Below are 26,398 nucleotides of genomic sequence, written 5' to 3' on the forward strand. Positions count from 1 at the left end.
ATACACACAATAAAAAAACGAGACAGAAAAAACAAAGGGTAACACCACAAGAGTAAAAACAAAGTAACAGAAAAAAAAAGAATAGAGAAGCAAATTCAGTGTTCTTTTCTTTTTTGGAATTTCAATTTTAAAACGATTTATATCAGTTTGAACCTATTATCATGACTGCAGGTAGCTCACATAGTGGCTACGAAAGACTAGATACTCAAGATAATAATTATTCATCACCCTCTTCTTCGACAGTGTTACCGATACATCCACCCGATTATAATGATTTGGATTTAAACAACAACAACAATAACAATTATCACAATACCGATGGCAATGATGATGGCGATCTTGCCCATCTACCTACACCTTCAATAGACCAGTTTGAAATCGAAGACCCAATTTATGAAGAACAATCATCAGGACTTTTAAATAGAGCACAGAAATTTGCTAGCAATTTCAATACGAGAATAATTCGCCCAGTGACAAGAATAATAGACCCTATTTATGAAGGATATAAATATTTTCAGATGCAATATGAGAGATCCATTTTGAAATTAGGAAATCCATTAGTGGTGAAACGTTTATTATATGTGACATTTGTTATGGCTCTTATATTTGCCATTTCAAAATATAGTGATAATGATACGATAAGTGGCGGAAGTGTGGGAACATTTACTAGAGGCCATTTTTATGATATTGATAAATTAAGTGAATCTATACCGCATTTCATAGATGAGAAGGAAATGAAGGAACATTTAGAGTATTTTTCATCCATGCCACATATAACGGGTACAAAAGGAGATTTGACATTGGCAAAATACATTCAGAAATTTATGAAAAGTAATGGATTGCATCATGTTGAATTTAATGAATTACAAAGTTTCACCAATTACCCAGATAAAAAGGATACCTATTTAAAACTTAAGGACAATTCATTTGAGGCAAAATTATTTGAACAACATAGTGAAGGAATGGAATTTTTAGCATTTAATCCTAATGCATTGAACACCGTTGAACCTATTGAAGGAAATTATGTTTTTGTAAATTACGGGGAAATAGATGATTATAAAAGATTAGCCAATAACGGGATTGATTTAACTGATAAGATCATTCTTGTCAAGTATGGTGGTAAAATACCAGAAGCAAATAAAGTTTATATTGCCCAAGAGCATAAGGTCAAAGCTCTTGTATTTATCACTCCTAAATTCCACATTTCTGGCCAGGATGTCGATGATGTGATACAAAACCAGAATGTTGGATTAACTCGAATGTCACCTGGTGATATATTAACACCAGGATGGTCATCAGAAAATGCATATGTTACAAGATTATCGTGGGATAATTCAGAGACAACTCCAAAAATTCCTACCATTCCTATTTCATGGAGAGATGGGGAAGTTTTATTAAAGAAATTGTCTGGCGGTATTGAATTTGATGGGTTTAAGAGTGGTGATGGAGAATCCCCAGGACTTGAATTGAAAATCACGAATACTAATCGTCCAAAACATCAAATTTGGGATGTAGTAGGTTCTGTTGAAGGTAGAGAACAAAGTGAAAAGGGAATTATTATTGGTGCTGCTAGAGATGCCACATGTTATGGTACAATTAGCAGTAACACTGGAACAGTTGCCTTATTAGAAATGATCAAGATATTCACTACATTACAAAGAAAATACCAGTGGTCACCTTCCAGATCTATATATTTTGTTTCATTTGATGCCACTGAATATAATTTGGCTGGTGCTGCAGAATGGATTGAGAATCGTAAGGAACTGTTGCGTAAGGAAGGTTACATGTATGTTGATTTAAGTGACTTAGTTGCTGGTGATGAATTATCCATTAATGCTAGTCCATTTTTGAACGAGATTATTACCAATGCAATGCATAAAGTAAAGACAGGAGATGGTAAGGATGATGATTTATATCACTTGATGTTGAAACAAAACAATGATCATATTGTCATGAAGAATCAATTTGTTGAGATGAAGAATTATATTCCATTTATCAATTTAGTCAATATTCCTTCTATGGAAATCAAATTCAAAGGATACAAATACCCAAAGAATTCTTGTTTTGATAATTTTGACAATTTTGAGAATAACCAAATTGATCCAAAAATGGCCAAACATGCCCAATTAGTTGAGTTATTATCGAGAATTGTGTTGAATGCTGCAGAAAGTGGGTTAATTCCATTTAATTTCCATGATTTTAGTCGTCGTTTGGAAGATTATGAGAGAGATTTGGAAAGATATGCTCAATCACAAATTGATAAATTAGATCAACCAAATAAACCTTCGTTGAATTTTGATGGTTTGAAACGAGCTATTAACTCACTTAAGCTGGCAAGTGATAAATATCAAGAGTGGGCTAGAGATTGGAAACAATTTATTAGTGATTCAGGTGGTATTGAACCAACCATTTATACCATGTTCAGATGGAAATGGAATGATAATATGATTGAGTTTAATGGTCAATTTTTGACTCGTGAAATACAACATAAGCGTTCTGGATATAAGAATACATTATTTGGAGTTCCATTTATTGCTCCTGAAAAAGTTGATGAATTTGATTGGAATAGTTTCCCATTTATAAGAAATCATATTTCCCAAAATGATTTCTCTCTGGCACAAGACGAAATCGATCAATTAGCTCGTACATTAGAATCTGCATCTATAAGTTACACCGACTTGAATTAAGAGGAACTCCAATAGAAACAAAGAAATAATAATAATAATAATAATAATAAAAATAAAAATTAACTGCATACTAGGATGTATCTTTAAATACTATAATATAAGGAATTACATATAATTGGATCTATAAAAGTTGTAATAAATCTTCTAGATAATAATCTCTAATACCAAAATGTTTAATTGCTTCAGTTAAATTAATCAAATATTCCGAATTTTTACCACTTGGACCAATTGATGTTCTTATTACTTTAGCAGTATCTTCCAAAGATTCCGGACCAATGAAAGCCTCATTTTCAGTAGTGCCAATATAAATCATACTTTCAATATATTTCCCATTTTTATCATTTGGAATATCATCAATTAAACCATCAGAAACTTCATTTTTTTCAATATTTAAAATATGAAATGGAACTTTATGATCAGTATATCCATTTTGTTCTCTAATATCTAGATATTCTTTAACTTCATCAACATTTTCAGGTTTTATATAATAAGCAACTCCATAAACTTTTAAATCTTCTTCTTTTAATTCATGTATTTTCTTTTTAACATCAATAATTATATTATTACTATCTTCTTTTAATTCATACATATGCAAATCATCATGAAATTTTTCATTATTTTGAAGATCTTTTAATGATATTAATGTAACTACTCTACCAGGATATTCCGGAGTACCTCTATGATCAATTGAACTTTGCCAAAATCTTCTTATAAATCCCGTAAGATATCCCGTTACTTTAAATGATACATGTGGTGGTGGTTTAAATATTAAGGATCCATATCCTATCACCCACATCCCCTTTTGATTAGTCATTCTTCTGTTGCTTGATATTACTGGATTACTAATGGATTTGATTTATTTTTTAGTCTCTACTTTTTTTTTTCTTTCTTCTTCTTCTTCGGATTTGTCGATTTGGTTGTAAAAAATATCAGAGAAACAAAACTCGTGAATCACGGAATTATACCTGCGATTACATAATCAATTTTTGTATTATACAGTATAACACTATACATAAGTGAATTTAAATGCCATTTGAACAGTTTCAATTATCTTATCTTTTAAATTAACACCTTTTAAATACTTTCTTGATCCAATGGCAAGAATAGCAACAATTAAAAGAATCAAAATATTTTCTTTTAAATATTTTTGAACAATTCCATATAAGTAAATCAATTTTGATTTCAATTGTTGATTATTATCCCTTGTTGTAGGTGTAGATTTTCTAACTGATTCATCATTATAATTCTTTTGAATTTCTTTAATTGATTTATATTTCAAATTCAGTTGTTTTGCCTTTTCTTTAGCTATTTCTAATTCTTTTTCCTCTTTTTGTTTAATTAATCTTTCTTGTTCTAAAGCTTTAAATTTTTCTTTATCTTTTAAATCTTGTTTTAATTTCTTAATTTCTTTCAATTTTTTCAAATCTATTGGATCTTCAATTAATCTTTCAGCTTCTTCAAATTCATCAAATGAAGGTAAGATCTCAAATATTATTAAATCCATAAATTTCCTTTTATATTTATCATCATCGTCTATATGATGATAATCTTTTCGTAATTGAGTCAAATATTCATATTTTTCATTGATCAATAAATCAGAATTTGTAATAAACATTAAATGATAATTATATAAAATTTCACAAGGTATATAATTTTCAAATATTGATTTAAGTCGATTAATAATTTCATTACTTGTAATAGAATTCAATGCAGCTAAATTTTGAACTTGATTTAAATGATTATCTTTTAAACAAACCCCAGTTTCTAATAAATATAAATTAATTATTTTAATTAATAAATTTTTTGATATTGTTCCTTTTGAATATTCTTGAAAACATGTTTGAAATAATGAATGAATTAATTTGAATGATGTTGGGAAATTCTTATTTATAAATTGTTTTAATGCTAATTTATAATTTTGTTCCATTTGTTTATTGGAATTAATAGCATTTGGTTGTAATGTTACTGAAGTATTCATGATTGTTCTGATTGGATAAAGGTAATAGAAATTAATTTTCCCCAATGTCGAATTTTTTACTTCTGTTATATTTGCCATGATCATGTTGATTGTTCAAAAAAGATTTTTTTTTTTTCCCCACGTATGAAAAGTTTCATTCCGAGGTTTTTCTTTCCGCACTACGTATCAAATTTATCGCTTATCGATTGGGTATCAACGTTATACATGTATTAATTTCCATTACACTGAAATAAACATCTAATCATCTACTATACAAATCTATAATTCTTCTTCATCGTCTCTATTACGACGACCTGTTGGTAACTTACCTAAAGCTTGTAATCTTCTTCTCTTTTCAACTTCAGTTTCTTCTTCATCGGCTTCTGAATCTTCAGATAATTCACTATCTTCTTCTTCTTCTTCTTCTTCCTCATCATCAAATGCATTATTTCTATGTGCTGGAGGTGGTGGAGATGCTTTTCTTGTTGGCTGACTCTTACTTCCTGTATCTTGGCCATGTTCTAAAATACTGGTCAATTTATCCTCTAATTTGTGTTCCAATTTACTGCCCATATGTTCATGTAATTCTTCTTCATTGTGTGGTAATAACACTCTATTCATATTTCCTTTTTCCAAGTCAAAATTTGCTGTTGCACTAGTTTGTGGAGAAGTAGCAGTTGGAGAAGAAGGATTACTGTTACCAGATTTCATACCAACAATTGATTTAACCATACCCATAAGCGATCCAGATCTTGCTCTTGATTTAGATTGGGCTGCTTGTTGTGCTGGATCTGCAGCATGTTTGTTAACTTTGTATCTTCTAATGACTTCCCCATCTTCATTTTCAATAACAATTAAATTATCAACACGATGGGCATAAACCTTACGCTTATGTGGATCATCTTTCTTGTAGAATGAACGACGTGATAATGTACGAGAAATTTTCTGTTGTAATGGTGATAATCCAAGATGATCTGCATCACTTGATTCACCTTCTTTTTCAGTACCTGAGGATGCATTCGAATATTCTGTAAGATGTCTTTCCAATGACTCCATAGAATGAATACTATCTGAATCTTGACTTTGACGAGCACTTGTATCAACAGCTGGTGGCAGACTTGGTCTAGATCCTTGTAGCTTTTTAATGTCATCTTTGTGAGACAATTGCAAGATTTCCATAACTTCACCATACTGATCTTCAATAATAACTTTATCGCCATCTTGATATGCAACTTTTGGAACAGGTGCTTTTTCTGCCTTTGTTGGCATTCTTTGTCCAAATTTGGACAACCCTGAGGTTTTTTTAGGAATTTGTTCTGGTTCTTCTACTTGTGGTTCATGAATGGATGGCGATGGAGGACTGATGACAAACTCTGGTTGAGCTGGTTCGTTTGCGACTCTATCATGTTCAGAAGATGAAGACGAATTTTTAAGCTCATTGGTGGTTGCCATTTCTGGACTAGATTCAGCTGAAGATTTATGATCATCATCAAATGTTTCTGTCGGACCTCTACCACCCAATTGTAACACTTGCGCTTCTGGGCGTACTCTCTTTTCATCTTCATCTCTAGTGGCAACTCTTGACAAAGTCTTCTGAAGTAATCTAGGTTGCCTTGATCTCTTCTTCTTCTTCTTTCTTCTGGCAGCACCACCAGCTGGACGTACTTTAATGCCACTAGTTTCAGGACCTTCAGGAAGGGTTTCTTCTCTTTGCATCTTTTCCGAATCCTTTTCTTTTTCATCACCAGGAGCAACAGTGTCAACTCTTTGTAAAGAAAATGAAGTACTGGTACGGTCAAGTTTTTGTAATCTTTGCATCCAACCACCAGAACCACCACCACTTTCTTGACCCATGGTGGTAGTGAAAGACATGGTGATAGCCATTCTGTTCAAACGTTTACCTAATGTTAACACAGCAACAGATGACCCATGAACAACAATAGATGTGATGACAATGAAACAAACGATTGGCCAGATTGCTGCCAATAACTGATAATGTGGGAAATCCTCTCCAGGTAAATGATGCAACGGAGTTTCTTCAGTGGTATAATGAGCTTCCAAGTCTTTTCTCGCCAAAATAGCAGCAAAAATGGCACCAACACCAATAGGACCAAAATGACCACAGAATAAAGCTTCTCTCCATGTTTTAACATCGGGCGTTATGGGCTTTAATGCTACAACAGCCGGAACTCTTCTTAAAAAGATAACCACAAATGCAAGAACAATCAATCTCCAGACATCCAAACCAATGGCACCATTGTTGAACTGTGGCCAAGGAATAATGGCACCAAAGTAAACAAAAAATGACAAATTCAACAATAAATCAATAACAGTAGAAACATGCGATTCTTCAGTCTTTTTGGCAAAGGCCCCATTCCAACCAAAGGCAGTACCAGCGGCGAAGGAGACTAATAAATCGTCAACACCTAACATGGAACCAACACCAGCAGAAATGAAAGCAATGAAAACAAAAATTGCCAAAAATGATTCACGATCAATCAAATTGTGTTCTTCGGCAAATGCAACTAGTTTACGTAAAACAAATCCAATCACGACACCCAAAACACACCCAAATATACATTCCCAAAGAATAGTTAACAAAAACCAATCCTTTACGATTTCTCTTGCATTACCGGCGTGAATAATTAAATTTAACGAGAGGAAGATAAATGGGAAAGCCATACCATCGTTACAACCTGATTCGGCAGACAATAAGTTACGTAAATGGCCTGGAACTCTTTCTGCAAATTTACCTTTACCAACAACGGCTGCTGCTAAAACAGGATCGGTTGCTGTAACACAGGCACTGACCAATAAACCATCTTTAAAGGAAAAATGAGGAATCAAGCACCAAATGAATAACCCAACAATCAACCACCCACAAGTCATAACTGGTAATAAAAATATAGATACCGATAGCCAATGTTTCATCATGTATTTTTTAGGCAATTCCACAGCAACAGCTACGATTTGAATACACAAGACTATTCGACAAATTTCCAAAGTGATGAAATCCGAATTACCCCAACTAACGGGATCAAACCAATTTAGACAATGAGGACCTAAAATCAATCCTGCAATGGAAGCCACTGTTGCTTCACCTATATATAATCTTTCCTTAACAAAAAGGGACACCAAAGAAAACAAGGTACTAAAAATACCCACACATGCGTATGCTACATGCGGTGCTTCTAGTTCCAACTGACTCCAAGCCATACTGTTTTGTTGTTATTATTATTATTATTGTAAATATTAAGGATGTATTGTTAATTATAATTGATATTGGATTAACACTGATTATTTTTTTTTCGTGATCATCTAATCAAAAAAGAAAACCACTGGGAGTTTCAAGATAAAAACAAGTAAATAATTCGATTTTCGAGTTGAAGTGATATCAATCTAACGGGATGGGTATTGTAAAACACTGAGTTTGTTTAGTTGTTTCGTGGTAATATCTTAATAACCCTAAAAAAAACAAAAGACCCCTTTATTGAATGTAAAAAAAAAGTATATAAAAAAGAAAAAAAAAATGAATGAAAATAAAAAGAAAGCAAACCCTACAGTAGAAGAATGAAAGAACGAAAAAAAAAAAATAGAAAAACAAATTACACCAGTGGAGATGATGATACAAAGCTATATGGTCTACGATGAATATACACAAAATGGGTAAGACAATTCTTGAAATTAAATTCATTTAAAACCTGGGTACACCGTGTGCATTACGCCTTGTAACTGTTCTACGATGGGAATATTTCAGTATCATTATGTAGGGTCATTAGCATGGAGATTATTGCTAATTTTTTTTTTTTTGTTCTCCACTATCCTTATCGTTGTTTAATTATTTTGTAATGTAAGATAAAATTTCACGGAGTACTTACATAAAAAGAAAACACATTGATTGGCGTTGAAAAAGGCATACGAGTCTCGGCTGTAAGACAGAGGGATCTCTTTAATTCATTTCAGGAAAGTTTAAGTCTTGAGAAGAATAACAACCGTCGGTCTTGTACCCACTAACTAGAATATTGATTGCAACGAGAAATACTTCCCCTATTACCGCCATGATATTGTTGCAAAATATATAATATGGTTCCTGGATTGTTCCAATGTATTATTAACCTTTTTCTTAAATTCATCTTCTCCTTCTTCTTGGCATCAATAACTCTGCTGATGAATCTGTTCTTAATAATAAATTTTTAGTTCCCTGATTTATATAATATTTTTTTCCAATTTGTTCCTTCACTTGCTTTATCTTGCACACGCCGTGTGTCAAATAAATTAGCATTAGATAGCACAGAATTATACTATGATACAAATAAATTACGTGGATATAACAACCCTTGATTGTTATCTCCGTTAAATAAATTTCGTGATAGTTATTTCATCATGGAATGTCCCGTACGACCACGTCTTTTGTCGTAATGGGATTTTTCATTGTTTTTTTTTTGGTTTGCTTTGCCCAGTGGGCTTTTCTTGGCAAAAGAAAGAAAAAAATTTACCTTAGCAATTAAAATTAATTATGTGCTTACATAAGCACACATGACCTCTGGGGGCATGACCTAATTCATCTACTTCACAATTGACCTAGTCATTAAAAGAATGATTGTACACTTAATGCAATTACCCACGTGGTTAATAGTAGCATTTTATAACCTGAAAGGAAATTGCACCTTAGAATTGTATTTACTGGAATAGTCACGTGACTTGGTCTTTTATCTGTATATACACAAAATTACAAGGAACCTCCTATTTTTGTATTAATCTTGTTTAACTGATGCAATTATTCATATCTAAATTAAAGTTATTACATACAACTTACCTCCAATTGTTGTCCCAGATGTTCATAGATATTTCGTCGGCTTGATAAAGTTGACAACACCATAATTTGTTGTAAGAATTTTTTTTAACAAAAAACTAGATGAGAGAAAAAAAATACACGACGCGTTGCAAAGATCAGTCACCACAACCACTTATCTTTTTCAACATAGTTGCCATGTCTCTATTTATACAACAGTCAGATGAGGAGGAGGATAATAATGAAATCCATATAAATAGAGAAAGTCTGTCTTGTGTGTCATTTTCAGCGGCAACCACACAAATAGCACATTTAGCTGATGTTTTCCAAAGTTTGATCAGCATTAATAACCAAGCAGTCATCAGAATATCAAGCAAAGGGATCACGATTTATTCTACTTATAATCATACATTCAATGTACATGTCAACATTGATCCATCGTTATTCAACAACTACAATATTTCATCGGATAACATCGAAGATCAACAAGATGAAATCGAGATCATTTTAGGTGTCGATATCAACCTCATTACTGAATGTTTTGTCTCTGTCGTCAATACTTTGAAGTTTGAAAAGTCAGTATCATGTTATTTTAGTTATCATGGTGAGGGATCGCCGTTGGTTATTGAATTTGAAGATAGTTACATGTCAGAAAAATTGGAGTTTTACACATTTTATATAGAAAATGGAGAATCTATCAGTGATGATAATTTATTTATTGACTATGGACATGTATGCTTGGAATTAATGGTCAGGTGTGATGTGTTGACAAATTTATTACAAGACTTGAATCAGATCAATACAGAGAATTTGTTTATTTACGTTGCGGAGAATACTTTGAATTTTATAAGTAATGGACCAATAGGAACATCCAAGTTAATTTTCCCCAATGATAAAACTATACTTGAGAAGTTGGAAATTAACAGTCCTGATAAAAACTATGTTATTCTGCAATTCAATTTTGACACATTTTTCAAAGTCTTCAGATCTGTTAAACTAAGTTCCAAGTGTAAGATTCTCAAGGACTTGAATGGTTGCTTTTCAATACAGTTATTGTGTAAGAATCTACCCTTGAGTAAATATTCAGGAACTTTAATCACAATCAACATGATGGAACTAAATCATGATGAATTTATGATTGGCTGGATATTGAATGACTCTGAAGAAGAACAGGAACTTCAGGAGAGTTTACATCCAAGGCAATCACTCGCTGCAAAACCAACACTACAGAGAAAAGATTATCCTAATCTACTACCAACAACATCAACAGAACCACTTATCAACTCGTTTAAAAAATCTCGACGAGTAGAAGTACCATCTACTATGGATACCACTGATAGAGGGCCAACTAGGGAATCGAAAAAGAGAAAACGAACAGAAGAGGTGAGGAATGTCGGTGGTGCAGTAGAAGTACCTCTATTTTTATAGTATAGACCATTTGCATAAAAATTTTATTAATTTTTTGTATATAATAATAATAATAATCAATATTTTCTTTAATAAACAGCAATGTAGCTTTCAATTCTATTCTTTTGGTTTTGAGCAATACATTCAGCAATCCAAGTGATATTTCTAATTTCTTGTTCTTTAGATTTCAACCAAGCATAAATAGTAGATAAAGTGAATTGTTGAGTGAATGCATTTCTACATAATTGCATTTCCAAATAATAGAACCAATCACCTAAACTTTTCAATTGTTCATTAGTTTCACTGAAAACATCCTTATATTCACCGACAAGTTCAACAATAGCTTTCAATTGTTCAGCATCATCAACTTGGGATAATTCAATATGATAAGTTGGATATAATTTACCATAATTTGGGAATAAGGATAATTTATCTTCAGGAGTCAAATCTGGATTATTTAAAGAATTCAAAGCAATATTAATAACTCTTTTATCAGCTTCTAAAGTTAATAATCTTTCCATAATTTCTTTATCTGGTCCATCCAAATTTTGATCACACCATTCAACAAATGCTTCCAAATAATTCTTATATAATCTATTTCTAATAATTTCAATATTTAAATCATCTAAATCATCAGCACTAACACAATTCTTAAAAAATGGAGCCAATGGAGTATCAATTAAAACAGTCAGATATAAACTTTCAATATCAGTAGCAATTGATAATGTAGGTAAAGTATCAAACCAACCTAACGGGTTACATTTTCTCAAGATTTCCAGCTTGTCTCTTTCATGTAAAGTACCAGTTATCATTAAAATAACATTATCAATCATATAACCATAACTTATAAAATCCATAAATTTGGTTAATTTACCACTTGATTGGCTTTGAATGTATTGATATTGTTGAAATGATTTTTTAGTTAAATTGTCTTGAATAACACTAGTACTTAAAGGTCCAGAATAATTGGCCAAAAAATTTCCATAGTCAGTTGATGATAATTGTAATTTCAAATCTTCTAAATTATCACATTGAGTTAAATTGACGTATTGATTGGTAGTTAAAAGACCACTTTTGTATCCTCTAACAACACCTTCGATATACCCATAATCAATATTAAAGTAAAGTCCTTCCATTGTTAAAAAATGATAATTGATTGGTGGCTGTAAAATCAAGTGAAATTAATCACAATCCAGTTGAAGTTTTTTTTTTTTTTTGTTTTTCGCTCAGTTTGATTACGTTTGATGATAATACCACCACCACCACCAACTTTTTTTGATCGTACTGAGCAAAAATTTAAATTGGCAGTCGTGTATAAATGCTAAAACAACCAAGCCCAAAAGAAAAAGAAAAACAAGAATTTTACGAAAGTTGGAATTATTTGAAGTGTGTTGTCAAAAACTAGATTACGTACTACCACCACAGATCAATGTCACTGTTACTTCTAGATTCATTAAAGGATGGTCTTGATGATCAATATGTTCATTTATTAGACCAAAACCCTGAATTTTACAAGGATGCCGAGGATTACCTTCTAGAGTTACTAATAAATGATGATTTATTATCTACTGATCCATTTTACACTTCAACCACTCCATCTACAATTGAAGATTCGGCTAGTAGTAAAAAGACATTAACTGAAGAAATTGCCGAATTAGATCTGTCACAGTATCAAATAAATACCAAACTATCATCATTGACTAATTCCAATCGAGATTTAATTATTGATATAAGTAATGATTTACAATTTGTTAATCATCAATTAAGTAATGAATATCAACAATATTCAGATAATTTATTAAAAATCTTGGGAAATGAACTTAAAATTGAACCAATTGTATCACAATTCAATATTAAATCAAACATTTCAATTAATAATACAATATTATATAAGATAGATTCAGTGTTAGATATTTTGGAATTACCTACATTATGTAAATTATGTATTTTACAAGGAAATTATCAAGAAAGTTTGGAAATATCAATTTATATTCAAAGTTTAATGATTAGATATCCTAAAATTTCCTTATTTAAACAAATCCATCAAAAAATTGATCATGAATTAAAAGTTATGATTAAAGGTTTAATAAAACTTTTAAATACAAATTTAAAGCAAAATCATATTTTAAAAATTTTTCAAATTTTAAATAAATTATTTGATAATAATAATGGTAATGATTTAAATAATGATTTAGTATTAATTAAGATTTTCTTGAATTCAAGATATAAATTCATAATTAATGAAGTTGGAAGTTTAAAGCCATTAATTAAATTTAATAAATTGACTTATTTGAAAAGATTTATTGAAATTTATCGTGAATTTATATTTAATTCATTATCTATTTATCATATTATTTTTAAAAATAATCAACAAGTGGTTTTAATTAATCAATTTATTAGAAGTTTGATTGGATTATTATGTAATGAATTTAAATTATATTTACCTGATATTAAAGCTCAAAATACAGATGATTCATATGAATCTGAAATTGATTTAGCAAGTTCAATTGATGGATTGATTTTACAATTGATTTATCTTTGTCGATCATTATCTAATTTCAATTTAGATTTTGAACCTATAATATTACTGGAATTGGTTACTTCAAATAATCTCATCTCCGAATCAGATTGGTTACGTAATTTATCAAAAGTTAAAATCAAACATAGATGAACTAAATACTAGAAATAATATATAATACACGAATCAACTAACTGATAAATACTAACCTGCTTGTTGTGGTCTATCTTCAGTTAAACCATTCAAACCAAACAAGAAACCAAGTTCTCTTCTATCTAATTGAGAAATTGATTTCATCTTACTTTCATCAAGAGCTTCACCAATTAATTCCTTCTTATGTTCTTGCAATTCCATGATACGACTTTCCACAGTACCTTCAATTAATACTCTATGTACATGAACTTCACGTTCTTGACCAATACGATGAGCTCTACCCATAGCTTGATCCTCAACATAAGGATTCCAAAATGGATCCATGATGATTATATGATTGGCACAAGTCAATGTTAAACCTGCATTACCTGAACGCAAGGAAAGAAGTAGTACTCTTGTATCGGATTTATAAAACTCCTTAATAACAGTATTCTTTGATTCCATATTCATCGTCCCATCATATCGTAAAAATGGAATCTTCTGATAATGTAAAACCAATTTAAGAAGATCAAACAATGTTGTGAATTGGGAAAAGACAATGATTTTTTCATTTGAATTGGCTTGAGTAATTTCCTGGATTATTTCAATACATTTTTGAATCTTTGCAGAAGGTTCAAACCCATTATCTCGTTTCACAAATTCTGATATCAATGTTTGGTTGCTTTTGGTCTTACGCTCATAATGCTCAAGACAAAATTCACGTAATCCTGTACTTGACAAGTTATCAATATAAATTTTCTTGAATAAAATGTATTCCATCAAGTTTTGTTCCTTTACTGTCTTCTTACAATCTTTACATTCACCACTTCTATTTTTCAGATTTTCGTCATCATCTTGTTCTTCGAAAAAACTAGGTCCACAAGTTTTACAAATCATATGACCACATTCGCCAAAAATCAAAATTGAAGACTCAAAATCAAGTGCATCAAAACAAACTGGACATGAAATGGTATCATCTTCGCTTTGGATTAACGATGTTGCTGTTGATGCCTCACTCAATTCAAGAACTTTAGCTTTTATATCTGGCTTGATATTATGTACATTGTTCAACATTTGATGCCAGTGTACATTCAAGTTTCCACTAGCCTCATCATCTTTTTTCATCTTTGCCTTATATTGACCAATTTCAACTAGGTAGGAATGACAACAAGCTTGTCTTAATCTCAACAACATTGTCAAAACACCACCATTTCTAATATTAGAAGCCAACATTTTTCTTGCCACTTTCTGGATACCTTCTTCAATACTTTGGTAATAATCCAATTCTTCATTTTCAAGTGTGACATAATCAGACGCGATATGTTTTTCTGGCAAGTTCAAAATAGGTTTCCCATCAATCAATGAGTCCTTCGTTCTACGAAGAAGAATTGCTTTTAAAAGTGCTCTCAATTTTTTCATACTCTTTCTCATATCATATTCATCATAATTGTTGGTTTTGTTCTTGAGTGGCACCGAAATATCTGCCTTGAATTTTTCTTCAACACAATATGGTTGAATCTTTAAAAATCTAATAATTGGATACAACTCTTCAATGTTGTTTTGCATAGGCGTACCAGTCAAACAAAATCTATAGGTTGCCTTCAAATATGTCACTGCTCTAGAGGCAAGACCAAGTTTATTCTTAATAGCCTGAGCTTCATCCAAAATGATACGGTAGAAATTGGCATCATTAGCGAAAAAAGGAGAACAATACGATTTACCACCACTTCTAGAATTAGGCATAAAAGATCTGTTCTCTTTCTTATTATTATCTAGTTCTTCTTTAAAATGCCTCTTCCATTCCAGCGCCAATGTCGTATAAGATACCAAAACAATGTCATATTTCTTCATCAATTCGAATTGAGGCATCTTTTTCTTCTCGTCACTGTGGAAAATACCCACATGTTTGTATACTTGGGGTCTTGTTTTAGATTCAATTTCTGCGGCCCATTGACGTAAAAGTGACACAGGTGCAATAATAAGATTAGTTTTGCATTCCTCATCTTTGGAACTATTGGCCAAAATCAATGACAATGTTTGAATGGTTTTCCCTAAACCCATATCATCAGCGAGTATCCCTCCTTTAGATTTGGACGCTTCCATACGCTTCATCCAGGTGAGACCCATTCTTTGATGTTTTAATAAAGAAACACCCAACTCGACAGGAGTTGGATCTAACCCTTCCTCGGATTCTTCATCGGGTCTAATATTGTCAAGTAAATTTTTCAATTCGACATCTTCTACTTTTGGTCCCATGGGCACAAAACGTTGTATTGTCTCGTTCATAATTTGTGCAGCATAGGGATTGAAAACAGCAGTTGACGCATGTTCCAATTGACGTAAATTACTAGAAATCATTGCCAACTCATTCAGAATCAATCTAATTGCTTGTTCAAGTTTCATCACTAATTGTGTTCCTTTATTGATCTTATGTTTCAGTGATTTAATTCTCTCTGAGTTCTTTTGAATGGCTGCTCTAAACTTAGCCGCATCATTGTGGTTTCCAAGACTAACAGCTTGTCTAATACCTTGCTCTAATTGTCTCGCCATTTGACTGTACTTATCATAAACTGACTTAGCCACGGAAATTTCCTTAATCACTTTTTGTTTTTGATTTTCCCATTGCACAATCTCTAATCTTTTCATACCTTCTCTTTGTGTGAGTTCCCTTTTCTTTTCCCTGTTGACATCCATATCTCCAGCATGTGGCACTGGTGCCGGGGTATTAAAAGCAAAGGGCGTATTTCCCTGGTTTGTTGGAACAATCCTCGAGTTCAACACCTCAATATCATTATTATTTGTTGGTTCTATCTTAGTGTTCTGTTGAGTAGACTCAGACGGAAATGTTCCAGGTATGGTGTATGGTCTATTTTGGTTGAAATTTGAGTTGTTGACATTAGACATGTTTAACTGATTAAAGTTAAATTGGGGTTCCATCTTTTGAATATTTGCAGGTTTGGGTTGGATATTCTTTACTGGTAATACTTGTGACACGGGTATTGATGAAGGTAATTTTCTTTGATGTGAGGTTGAACTTCCAATTTGAACATTATCCTGGGGTTGTAACAGGGATGGCATTTCAAATGATGTATTCTTCCATGAAACTCTTGCTGCTTCATTTTCATCTAAGACTTCTATCTCATCATCACTAGAACTTAGGTTCTTATTATCGTTTTCATCTTCAGCCTCGTCTTCAGATGATGATAATGAAATCACCTCTCTTTTCTGTGGCTCGGGTGTGTTGCTTGCAGAAAATCCATTAATTATTCCACAACTCCAAGGTTGCTGATTGGAAGACTTACTGTGTAATGACTCTAAACGTTGTCTCTTTACTTGTGGTTGGGAATTGGATTCTAAATTTTCAGAACCTGTGTGAGGATTTGAGGATAAAGTTTGAACAACTTGATTATTATTTGACTGTACCTCTTTAAGATCTTCAGGAGTGGTTTGAGTCAGAGTGACATCAAAATCTTCAGTACCCGAAGAAACGACAGTATTGGTCTTATCAGGTCCCATGTGAATCATTGTTTTGGTGCCATTTTCTGGCAACGGTATTTCCATGACAATTTATTTAATCAACTGTATAGTTAGGCACACAAAATGATGAGTTCTATTAATAAATAAATGAAAAAAAAAAATAATCCAAAGACTTTATGTAGTCTATTAACTGTTGATTTGTCTTATGTATTAGATTTGTTGTGGTTTATTTTTTAGTTGTCCCTATTTGATAATTGTATATGTTTATTTTTTCGTTTTTCTTATTTTGTTTTTTTTTTATGTTTTTGGCCCATTGATTTTGATCTCATGTACACGCCACGAGGTTTTTCCTTCCACAGTTTTCTTGTCGTGCGTCCGGTCTTTGTGCTATCACAGGTGCCGTGCGCGCGAACTAAGATCATATTTGGCATTAGAGGTGGTGGTAGTGGCGAGACGTCTTTATCGATATTCCCCAGTAAAGAAAAATCCTACAATTGATATGGAAATCACTCCTCCGATAAAGTCAAAACGTACTGTAAATAAAAAAAAAAGTCATACATTGTATTATTTATCTTGCATTTACATTAAATTAAGCCAAGTTTTTCCATTCTTACTTCAACAGCTCTTCTGTGAGCTTCTAAGCCTTCAACTCTTGCTAATGCCATGACGGCTTTACCAATACTCTTAAGACCTTCTTTGCTGACATCTTGTGATGTGATGAATTTTTGGAAAGTAGCAGTATTAACACCTGAATATTGTCTTGCATAACCATAAGTTGGTAAAGTGTGGTTAGTACCACTTGAATAATCACCACAAGATTCTGGAGATAAAGCACCGACAAATACAGAACCAGCATTTTCAACAGAACCTGGAACATAAGAAGATGCATTGTCAATTTGCAAAATCAAATGTTCTGGAGCATATTTGTTAGACAAATCAAAGGCTTCTTCGTAAGATTCAGATAACAACACGTAAGAGTGAGCCAAACATTTGGCAACAATATCCTTTCTTGGTAATACTTCAGCTTGTTTCTTAACAGCAGCTTGGAATTCATTCAATTTTTCTTCACTTAAACCAACACCAATAAGAATGACTTGGGAATCAATACCGTGTTCAGCTTGTGAAAGCAAATCACTAGCAACGAAATCAGCATCGGCATTTGAATCGGCAATAACCAAAACTTCAGAAGGACCAGCAGGCATATCAATAGAACATAAAGCTTGGGTATCATTTTGAACATACATCTTAGCAGCAGTGACAAATTGATTACCTGGACCCAAAATCTTGTCACATTTAATAACACTTTCGGTACCATAAGCCATGGCAGTTACGGCTTGTGCACCACCTGCCATCACAATACATTTGGCACCTAATTTATGAGCAACATATACAACTTCTGGAGTCAATTTACCAGTTGAACGAGAAGGAGGAGAGGCAATAATGATGTTTTTACATCCAGCAACTTTGGCTGGAACACCCAACATCATAGCAGTAGAAGGTAAAACAGCAGTACCACCTGGAACATACAAACCAACATTTTCAATTGGTTTGGCAAATCTAGAACAAAAGACACCAGGACAAGTTTCAACAGTCATGACTTCTTCTTTTGGTAATTGGGCACTGTGGAATTTTTCAATATTTTCAATTGATAAATCAATAGCTTGTTTCATTTCTTCAGAAATATTCATTAAATCATCAGGGAATGGTGCTTCTAAAACTGGAGCATCTAATTTAACACCATCAAATTTGGCAGTCAATTCAAGTAAAGCTTTATCACCATTTGACTTGACATTTTCAATAATCGGAAGTACCAACTTCATAATATCAGAAGTTTTTTGAACTGGTCTGGTCATGGCACGTTCGACACCAGCAGAATCACCAACACTAATAACTTCTAATTTGTAATCTGGGTTGACTGGTTCTTCTGGTTTTTCTTGGTATTGTGGTTTGGCATCACCTTTTCTTCTGGAAACTTTCAAGGATTTGACATCTAAATTCTTTTCGACATCAGCCAAACTAACACCATTCTTGATACACCAAACCATGGCAAAATAAAACAAGTCAGCACATTCCCATGCAACTTCTTCTTTTGACTTAGCTTCAATTAATTCATCCAATTCTTCTTTCAATTTGGCAACTAACAATTTCTCATCATCAAATAAACGTTTAGTATAAGATCCTTCCGGAGCATTCTTAAATCTGTCTTGTAAAGTACTATCTAATCTTGGTAAACCTCTGGCTGGGGCATCAGAAAGTTTATCACCAAAACAAGTAAAACTTTCTTCACGGTGACAGAAGCCATAGCCTGTTCTTGGTTCAACAACAAATTGAATCACATCAGAATCACAATCTCTTGATAATTTAACCAATTTCTGGGTAGCTCCACTGGTTTTACCTTTATACCATAATTCATCTCTACGCTTACGTGATTGATAAACACCAACTTTTTCTTCAATGGCTGCAATAACTGAATCTTTTGATGAATATACAATACCCAAAGCAGTATATGATGGAGCTGGGGTTGTGATTAAAGTAGTGTATAAACCATCTGGTCTGTCTGTAGTTAAAGTACTTACGAACAAAGATGAAATGGAAATCTTATTAGCTTCTTCTTTCTTGGTAGTCAATTCTGCTGCATGTGCAATTGTAACATAGTCTTGTGCCAATTTGTTAGCTTCGGATTGTGTGAGTTTAGCCTTGATATAAATGGTTCTATTTTCATGGTTATTGTATTTTTTCAAATCATCTAATGGTTTCGAAACCACAAAGGAAGCATCTGAGGTAACTAAATTTTCAGCTGGGGTTTCATCTCCAACAAAAACAGCAAATCTAGAGCTTGGTAAACCAGCCTCAAGAGCTTCATTAAATTGATTTGAATTGACAAATACTTTTTGCACACCAACATTTAATAATTCAACAATTTGATCTAAGCTTGCCTTATCAGTAGCATCAACAAAGATATCTAAATCGTGTGGAAATTGGTGGATGAAATGTTTTGAGACAGTAACGTTCTCAATTGGGAAAATAATCTGTCCGACTAATGAAAATTCGTCAATGGTTGTCTTATCTTCAGGTGAAGATACTATGGGTAAGACTGGGAAACTCATTTGTGTATAAATGGGTTAATGTTCTAGAGTAATGGAGAAGGGATTTGAAAGAATTTTAAAAAAAAAAAAAAATTGTGAAAAATTGTGAACTTATACTCGGACGAAGACGTTTGATAATTTTTTTTTTTTTTGTTTCCTGCTAACCGCGGAGTCAGATTTTTCAGATATTCAATTTCATTTAGGCAATCTCTCATTCTGACTCATCAAGATAAATTTGACGCGAAACTGACTCACCGGTGGAGACATGAGACAGAGAGATAAAAATCGTACTACAACGCAACACAATACAGGGAGGCGATGCAAGACATCACCATACCAAATAACTACACCTGACAATCACGACATATCTTTATACATTTGGATTATTTTGTTTATTTATTTTTGCAATCACTGATCAAAAATTAAACTCTCCTCTAAACTGGTTCAAATCCATATTAGGTTTGACCAATTCTAATAAATCTCTTCTTTCCATGGCTATAAATGCTCTTTTCAAAGTTTCGGTCAACGAAGTCGATTGATTATGGTTCAAAGTTGAAACAGTATCGACACCTTCTACTTGATGCATGGATAACCCACTCAATAAGTGTTCAGCAGCTTCTTTATAACATCCAATGTTAATACATGAAACTCCCAAATTATATCTTGCTCTAACAAAAGTAGGTTTCAATTGTAAAGCCTTGAAATAAGCATCAACAGCTTCTTCCGATCTATTTGAGTTTGCTAATGAAGCACCCAATCTATTCCACAAAACAGCATCATCAGGTCTGATAGACAAAGCAGCCTTGAAACAATCAATAGTCTTGTCAAACTCTTCATTGGCATAAAACAAAACACCTAAACCCATTTGTACATCGGCATCCATGTTTGCTTTGTTTGGAGATAATTGAGCTGCTTTAAGAAACAATTCAGTGACTCTTTTATTTAGTGAAAATCTATCTTCATCACTAATAGTAGGATTTTCTAGTCTTGCTTTTTCAACAATTTGTGGGTACTTGGTAGAAATCCATCTTTCTAAAGTAGCAAAGGCTGCATTATCATAACCTTCATTAATATAACTAATAGCTAAATTCATCAAAGCTTCCGAATTTTCTGGACTGATCTCAAGAGTCTTTTCGTATGCACTAATACCGGCAATTTCCTTTTCATTTTGTGTTTGAACTTCACCCAATTTCAACCAAGCATCAACGTGATTTTCGTTTCTTTGAATTGCTGCTTCAAAAGCCAAAGCTGCTTCAGATAATTTGGCACCACTTTCCATCAACTGTAAACCGATTTCATAGGGATCTTGATCTTTTGGTAAATCCAAGAATTGATTGTTTTGTTTATCTTCAAATTGATAATCACCAAAATGCGCACGAGTTGATGCATATCTGGCAAAATCTTTCTCCCATTGACTCATATCAGCTGGAAGACCATCTCTTTGTGTATTCTTAAATTCTTCATATTGTTGATTAATGAAGTCATTTTCAAATGATTCAGAGTTCAAACTATCCCACACTTCTTGGAAAGTAGCTTGATACTTATCATCCACCACAATTTCTGGTGATGCTTCTCTTTGAATCTCCTCAACTTTTTCTTCAGCTTTACTAGTCAATTCCTCGATTTCCTTAAATTGATTATCCCAATCAACTTGCTGGTCCTGGTTTTGAACAGAGCTTTGTTGCTGCATTTCAGCTTGTGGTTGAGCTTGGTAAGCCATTGAAGAAAGACCCATCATTGGACGAAATCCACCCATTTGTGACATGTATTGTGATGACATTTGATTATACTGTGATTGTTGGTGTTGTTGTGAGTGAGCAGCTGCTGGAGCTTGATGGAATTCACTTGCCCATTGAGCATTCATCGGACTAGCTGATTTGGTAATACTTGGGGCTGCTGTAGGAGATTGTGATTTAAAATCTTGTGCCCAGTTATTATTTTGTTGTTGTGGTTGGTGGTGAATAGGATTTTGGTGTTGATTCAGAATCATATTCAACTCGTGTCTCATAGGTTGAAATTGGAATGAGTTTTGTGGTGATCCATTATTCATAAATTGATCCAAATTAGCTCTATCTCTAGCATTCATCAAATTATCCTTTTTGAAACCCTGTCCTTGTACTATATTTCCTTGATTAGCCGCTTGTTGTTGTAAAGATCTATCTTGTTGGGTATGTTTATTAAACTGAGCGACGGCATTACCGTTCACTGAACATTCTGAGCCTCCGCCGACAAATGACATGATGGTTATAGTTGTATATATATATCTGAGTAAAGTTGAAAAGAAAAAGATTCCCGAAATGTGGAAAAGGTAAGTAATTTTTTTTTTTTTTTGCTTATTCTATTTTTCTCCAGGTATTTATACAAAGATCAAAGTTAACGTTGAGTGACTACTCACTGTGAATAATTTTTTTTTTCTCTCTTTTCTTATTCCCTCGCCTTTCAATTTTTTTTTCCCCACTAAATTTTAAATTACTACAACAATCATTAATAAAAAGGAAACAATCACATGCCGAGGATTGTATACTTCCCCCAGGGTGCAAAAGAAAACGAAAATACGCAGCAACTTCTTTCCCCCTCCATGATCCATCAAACAAGAATCAACTGCGGTGTCAAATACTTTTTTTTTTGGCATTATCAACAACTAGGAATACTTATCAACGATATCCGTATAGTGCACTCAACACATCTTTAAGTTTTCTAAACCTTATCTTCCAATAAGAATTTAAGAGAATTAATTTGGCCACAAAAACAAAACAAACAAAATACAATCATGTATCTACAAAAATTGTCCATATACAACACCTAATCTCATTCATTAGAAGGATCAGAAAGTTGACTGTCTTTTGATTCTTTCTGCTTCATAGCCTCCTCCTCCATTTTAGATATCTGCTCCCTGATTTCTTCTACCGTTCCTTGAATACCAGTGTAAGCAAGTGAATCAACAGTACCATCATCCAGTGAAGAGTTCAAAGCGGCAAGAGCTCTGATAGACTCTTTGTCTTTCTGACGAATCAATTCTCTTTGTCGTTGAAGCAAAAGTTTAGTAAGTCTTCTAGTCTCTTCCTCGTACTCTAATAGCAAATCGAACATATATTCCACACCGATTTCGGAGTTCTCCTTTGATTTGGACATGAATTCAGTTAAATATTCCTTTGCAGCTTTATCAGCGGCCGACTCATAGAGATTACTTGCAACTTTTTTAGGTGCATTTTTGACTTTAGGATTCACTTTTTGAGGGCGCCCTTTAACATACGGTCCATTGAGCACTTCTTCGTAATTTTGTTGCTTTAGACCAGCAACTTTCCATGAATGACCGATAGATCCTTGTTCGAAAGCCTTCTCTCTAGAAATGCCATAAGAAGTAACAAAGTCGGTTCTGTTTTCTTTATTGTAATTAGTAGTTGAAACTTGCTCGTCAATTACGCAACTGTAATCCATTTCCAAGTTAGTGAAACATGATCGATAAAGTGGTTGAAGAAAGTTTGAAGTATTAGGAGGCATAAATATTGGAAGAATATTATTCTCTGAACAGAGTTGGATAAATTTGTCATCAGTATGGGAGCCATGAGCAGCCAATACGAGAACTACTTTTTCATTAACCTCTCTTGCCCTCGTTTGAGGAATAAATACTTTCTCAAGCCAATCAATTGACATATTATAGCATGAAGATTTCGGTATGTTATTCTTATCACACCACTGGTTTTGTCCATTCAATTCTTTGAAAATGACATATGGTTCTAAGTATCTACCACTCATGCTAACAGTTTCTAGAACAATTGTTGAATCAGTGTATTCCGATGATGTTTCCTCTTTATCATTCTCACAAACCCTTTCCATGGTCCATTTGTCACGAGTGTTTCCAAATTGAAATCTTATTTCACCCATATTATATACATTATCATCAGAAATTTTACCCTTGACAACAACCTTATCAAACAAGTCAAACCAACTTTTCACTCGTTCATAACTAGATCCTTGCTTTCTCGAAAGTCTTACACATTTAGTCCATCGATTATATAATTCTGGGTGTCTGGACATGAAACATTCAAACCACTTCTTTCCCACTTTTCCCAATGTTACTTTCTTCCGATAAATTTTGGTTGCTAAATCAAGAACTTCGGCTTTTGTTATAGTTAAACCCATATTTAACCTTTTATCAATTTGATAAGCTAATATTAGTTCTTCAGTTTCATTTAATAATCTCTTATTTAAGTTACCATTTTCCACTTTTCCTGTATCATTCATTCTTTTAATCTGAGATCTAAGAGTGCTCTCAGGAATACCCATTATCAAAGCAGTTGCACTGTTATTATACTTTCCATCTTGTGATATGGATTCAGATGCCAATCTCAAGGCAACTTTAACCTTCTCAGGTGCATAAGTCTTGTATTTTCTTCTTGGTGCCATTAGTTTTGCATTTGTTTATGGTTTGTTTACGTCAGATTTCTTTGTTGTTGTTTTTTTTTGGTTTGTTTGTTTGTTCCTCCTCACAACTTTAACAACAAAACAAGAGGACGTGACACGTTCCGAAATTCTACAGACGAATCGGTACTTAAACTTGATCGATTTAAGAATATAAATATCTACTTTCTTGAATTTTTTTTTTTATATAAAGAACAAATAAATCTTTAAAATATATATAGAATAGTTACTTTAATGCATTTTTTTAGTTGGATTCAGCAGCTAATTTGTCAGCTTTGGCAATAACATCTTCGATACCACCAACCATATAGAAAGCATTTTCTGGCAAGTGATCGTATTTACCTTCCAAGACATCTTTGAAAGATTTAACAGTATCTTGTAATCTAACCAATCTACCTGGGATACCAGTGAAAACTTCGGCAACAGCGAATGGTTGGGACAAGAATCTTTGAATCTTACGAGCTCTTTCGACAGTCAATTTATCGGCTTCGGACAATTCATCCATACCCAAAATAGCAATGATATCTTGCAAGGACTTGTAAGCTTGTAAAGTTTGTTGAACACCAGTGGCAACATCATAATGTTCTTGACCAACAACAGTAGCATCCAATAATCTGGATTTAGAATCCAATGGATCGACAGCTGGGTAAATACCCAATTCAGAAATACCTCTAGACAAGACAGTAGTGGCATCCAAGTGAGCGAAGGTGGTAGCTGGAGCTGGATCGGTTAAATCATCGGCTGGGACATAAACAGCTTGGACAGAAGTAACAGAACCTTTCTTGGTGGTGGTAATACGTTCTTGCAAAAGACCCATATCAGTGGCCAAGGTTGGTTGATAACCGACAGCAGATGGAATACGACCCAACAAAGCAGACACTTCGGAACCAGCTTGGGTGAATCTGAAAATGTTGTCAATGAACAACAAGACATCTTGACCTTCTTCATCTCTGAAGTATTCAGCAATGGTCAAACCAGTCAAAGCAACTCTAGCTCTAGCACCAGGTGGTTCGTTCATTTGACCGAAGACCAAGGCGACCTTGGAGTCACCTTCCAAGTTGATGACACCAGTTTCTTTCATTTCACGGTACAAATCGTTACCTTCTCTGGTTCTTTCACCGACACCGGTAAAGACAGAGAAACCACCATGAGCTTTGGCAATGTTGTTAATCAATTCTTGGATGAAGACGGTTTTACCGACACCAGCACCACCGAACAAACCAATCTTACCACCTCTAGCGTAAGGAGCCAACAAATCGACAACCTTAATACCGGTTTCCAAAATTTCGGCAGCAGTAGATTGTTCAACGAATGAAGGTGGTTCAGCGTGAATTGGCTTTCTTTCCTTACATTCAATTGGACCTCTGTCATCAATTGGTTCACCAACAACGTTGATAATTCTACCCAAGGTACCTCTACCAACTGGGACAGAAATTGGAGCACCGGTATCAGTGACAGCAGTACCTCTGACTAAACCTTCGGTACCATCCATAGCAATAGCTCTGACGGTGTTTTCACCCAAATGTTGAGCAACTTCCAAAACCAAGTCTTGGTCACCGTTCTTCAAAGTCAAAGCATTCAAAATAGCTGGCAAGTTACCTTCGTCGAATTGGACATCAACAACGGCACCAATAACGGCTCTAAATTAAAAAAAGATGATTGTTAGTAAACGTTGTTTTTGAATCAATGGTGGAAACTCAATCAAGAAATTCTATTGGTCGGATGCGTCAATGCACTGAAGGAATTATGGATGTGCGCGGAGGGAGAAAAAAAAAGGGAAAAGGGAAAATTTTATTGAGCGTTGATTTGACAATTGCCATTTTGATTGGTTAACCAGCAATGATGTTTGACCCTTTTTAGTTTCAGACAATTATAGTATTGTCAATTGTAAGACAATTGTTGATAATAAAGTACTTGTAA

At 33.4% G+C, this 26,398-nt stretch overlaps 12 protein-coding genes across 12 annotated transcripts; 3 read left to right on the top strand and 9 right to left on the bottom strand. All coding sequences in view use genetic code 12, as the record gives it.

The window, feature by feature from the left end:
• Nucleotides 1–161: 161 nt before the first annotated feature.
• Nucleotides 162–2,687, top strand: CTRG_00114 (putative zinc metalloprotease; the record flags this gene model as incomplete). Its single annotated transcript, XM_002545287.1, has 1 exon — nucleotides 162–2,687. The coding sequence occupies one exon, from the start codon at nucleotides 162–164 to the stop codon at nucleotides 2,685–2,687; it is 2,526 nt and encodes an 841-aa protein (XP_002545333.1).
• A 121-nt stretch (nucleotides 2,688–2,808) lies between these two features.
• On the bottom strand, nucleotides 2,809–3,501 carry CTRG_00115 (gamma-glutamylcyclotransferase; the record flags this gene model as incomplete). Its single annotated transcript, XM_002545288.1, has 1 exon — nucleotides 2,809–3,501. One exon carries the CDS (start codon nucleotides 3,499–3,501, stop codon nucleotides 2,809–2,811), a length of 693 nt encoding a protein of 230 aa, XP_002545334.1.
• Nucleotides 3,502–3,693: 192 nt separating this feature from the next.
• CTRG_00116 (uncharacterized protein) lies at nucleotides 3,694–4,749 on the bottom strand (the record flags this gene model as incomplete). The annotated part of the gene is made up of 1 exon (XM_002545289.1): nucleotides 3,694–4,749. The coding sequence occupies one exon, from the start codon at nucleotides 4,747–4,749 to the stop codon at nucleotides 3,694–3,696; it is 1,056 nt and encodes a 351-aa protein (XP_002545335.1).
• Nucleotides 4,750–4,923: 174 nt separating this feature from the next.
• Nucleotides 4,924–7,860, bottom strand: CNH1 (Cnh1p; the record flags this gene model as incomplete). Its single annotated transcript, XM_002545290.1, has 1 exon — nucleotides 4,924–7,860. The coding sequence occupies one exon, from the start codon at nucleotides 7,858–7,860 to the stop codon at nucleotides 4,924–4,926; it is 2,937 nt and encodes a 978-aa protein (XP_002545336.1).
• A 1,699-nt stretch (nucleotides 7,861–9,559) lies between these two features.
• CTRG_00118 (uncharacterized protein) lies at nucleotides 9,560–10,864 on the top strand (the record flags this gene model as incomplete). Its single annotated transcript, XM_002545291.1, has 1 exon — nucleotides 9,560–10,864. One exon carries the CDS (start codon nucleotides 9,560–9,562, stop codon nucleotides 10,862–10,864), a length of 1,305 nt encoding a protein of 434 aa, XP_002545337.1.
• A 68-nt stretch (nucleotides 10,865–10,932) lies between these two features.
• On the bottom strand, nucleotides 10,933–11,979 carry CTRG_00119 (H(+)-transporting V0 sector ATPase subunit d; the record flags this gene model as incomplete). The annotated part of the gene is made up of 1 exon (XM_002545292.1): nucleotides 10,933–11,979. The coding sequence occupies one exon, from the start codon at nucleotides 11,977–11,979 to the stop codon at nucleotides 10,933–10,935; it is 1,047 nt and encodes a 348-aa protein (XP_002545338.1).
• A 293-nt stretch (nucleotides 11,980–12,272) lies between these two features.
• On the top strand, nucleotides 12,273–13,514 carry CTRG_00120 (Golgi transport complex subunit; the record flags this gene model as incomplete). The annotated part of the gene is made up of 1 exon (XM_002545293.1): nucleotides 12,273–13,514. One exon carries the CDS (start codon nucleotides 12,273–12,275, stop codon nucleotides 13,512–13,514), a length of 1,242 nt encoding a protein of 413 aa, XP_002545339.1.
• Nucleotides 13,515–13,565: 51 nt separating this feature from the next.
• CTRG_00121 (translocase) lies at nucleotides 13,566–17,054 on the bottom strand (the record flags this gene model as incomplete). The annotated part of the gene is made up of 1 exon (XM_002545294.1): nucleotides 13,566–17,054. One exon carries the CDS (start codon nucleotides 17,052–17,054, stop codon nucleotides 13,566–13,568), a length of 3,489 nt encoding a protein of 1,162 aa, XP_002545340.1.
• A 500-nt stretch (nucleotides 17,055–17,554) lies between these two features.
• HIS4 (trifunctional histidinol dehydrogenase/phosphoribosyl-AMP cyclohydrolase/phosphoribosyl-ATP diphosphatase) lies at nucleotides 17,555–20,077 on the bottom strand (the record flags this gene model as incomplete). The annotated part of the gene is made up of 1 exon (XM_002545295.1): nucleotides 17,555–20,077. One exon carries the CDS (start codon nucleotides 20,075–20,077, stop codon nucleotides 17,555–17,557), a length of 2,523 nt encoding a protein of 840 aa, XP_002545341.1.
• Nucleotides 20,078–20,471: 394 nt separating this feature from the next.
• On the bottom strand, nucleotides 20,472–22,295 carry PEX5 (Pex5p; the record flags this gene model as incomplete). The annotated part of the gene is made up of 1 exon (XM_002545296.1): nucleotides 20,472–22,295. The coding sequence occupies one exon, from the start codon at nucleotides 22,293–22,295 to the stop codon at nucleotides 20,472–20,474; it is 1,824 nt and encodes a 607-aa protein (XP_002545342.1).
• A 569-nt stretch (nucleotides 22,296–22,864) lies between these two features.
• CTRG_00124 (transposase) lies at nucleotides 22,865–24,463 on the bottom strand (the record flags this gene model as incomplete). The annotated part of the gene is made up of 1 exon (XM_002545297.1): nucleotides 22,865–24,463. One exon carries the CDS (start codon nucleotides 24,461–24,463, stop codon nucleotides 22,865–22,867), a length of 1,599 nt encoding a protein of 532 aa, XP_002545343.1.
• A 259-nt stretch (nucleotides 24,464–24,722) lies between these two features.
• ATP2 (F1F0 ATP synthase subunit beta) lies at nucleotides 24,723–25,970 on the bottom strand (the record flags this gene model as incomplete). Its single annotated transcript, XM_002545298.1, has 1 exon — nucleotides 24,723–25,970. The coding sequence occupies one exon, from the start codon at nucleotides 25,968–25,970 to the stop codon at nucleotides 24,723–24,725; it is 1,248 nt and encodes a 415-aa protein (XP_002545344.1).
• Nucleotides 25,971–26,398: the final 428 nt, after the last annotated feature.

The sequence above is a fragment of the Candida tropicalis genome (genome assembly GCF_000006335.3).
Source record: "Candida tropicalis MYA-3404 genomic scaffold supercont3.1, whole genome shotgun sequence".
In the NCBI taxonomy this organism is placed as follows: domain Eukaryota; kingdom Fungi; phylum Ascomycota; class Pichiomycetes; order Serinales; family Debaryomycetaceae; genus Candida; species Candida tropicalis.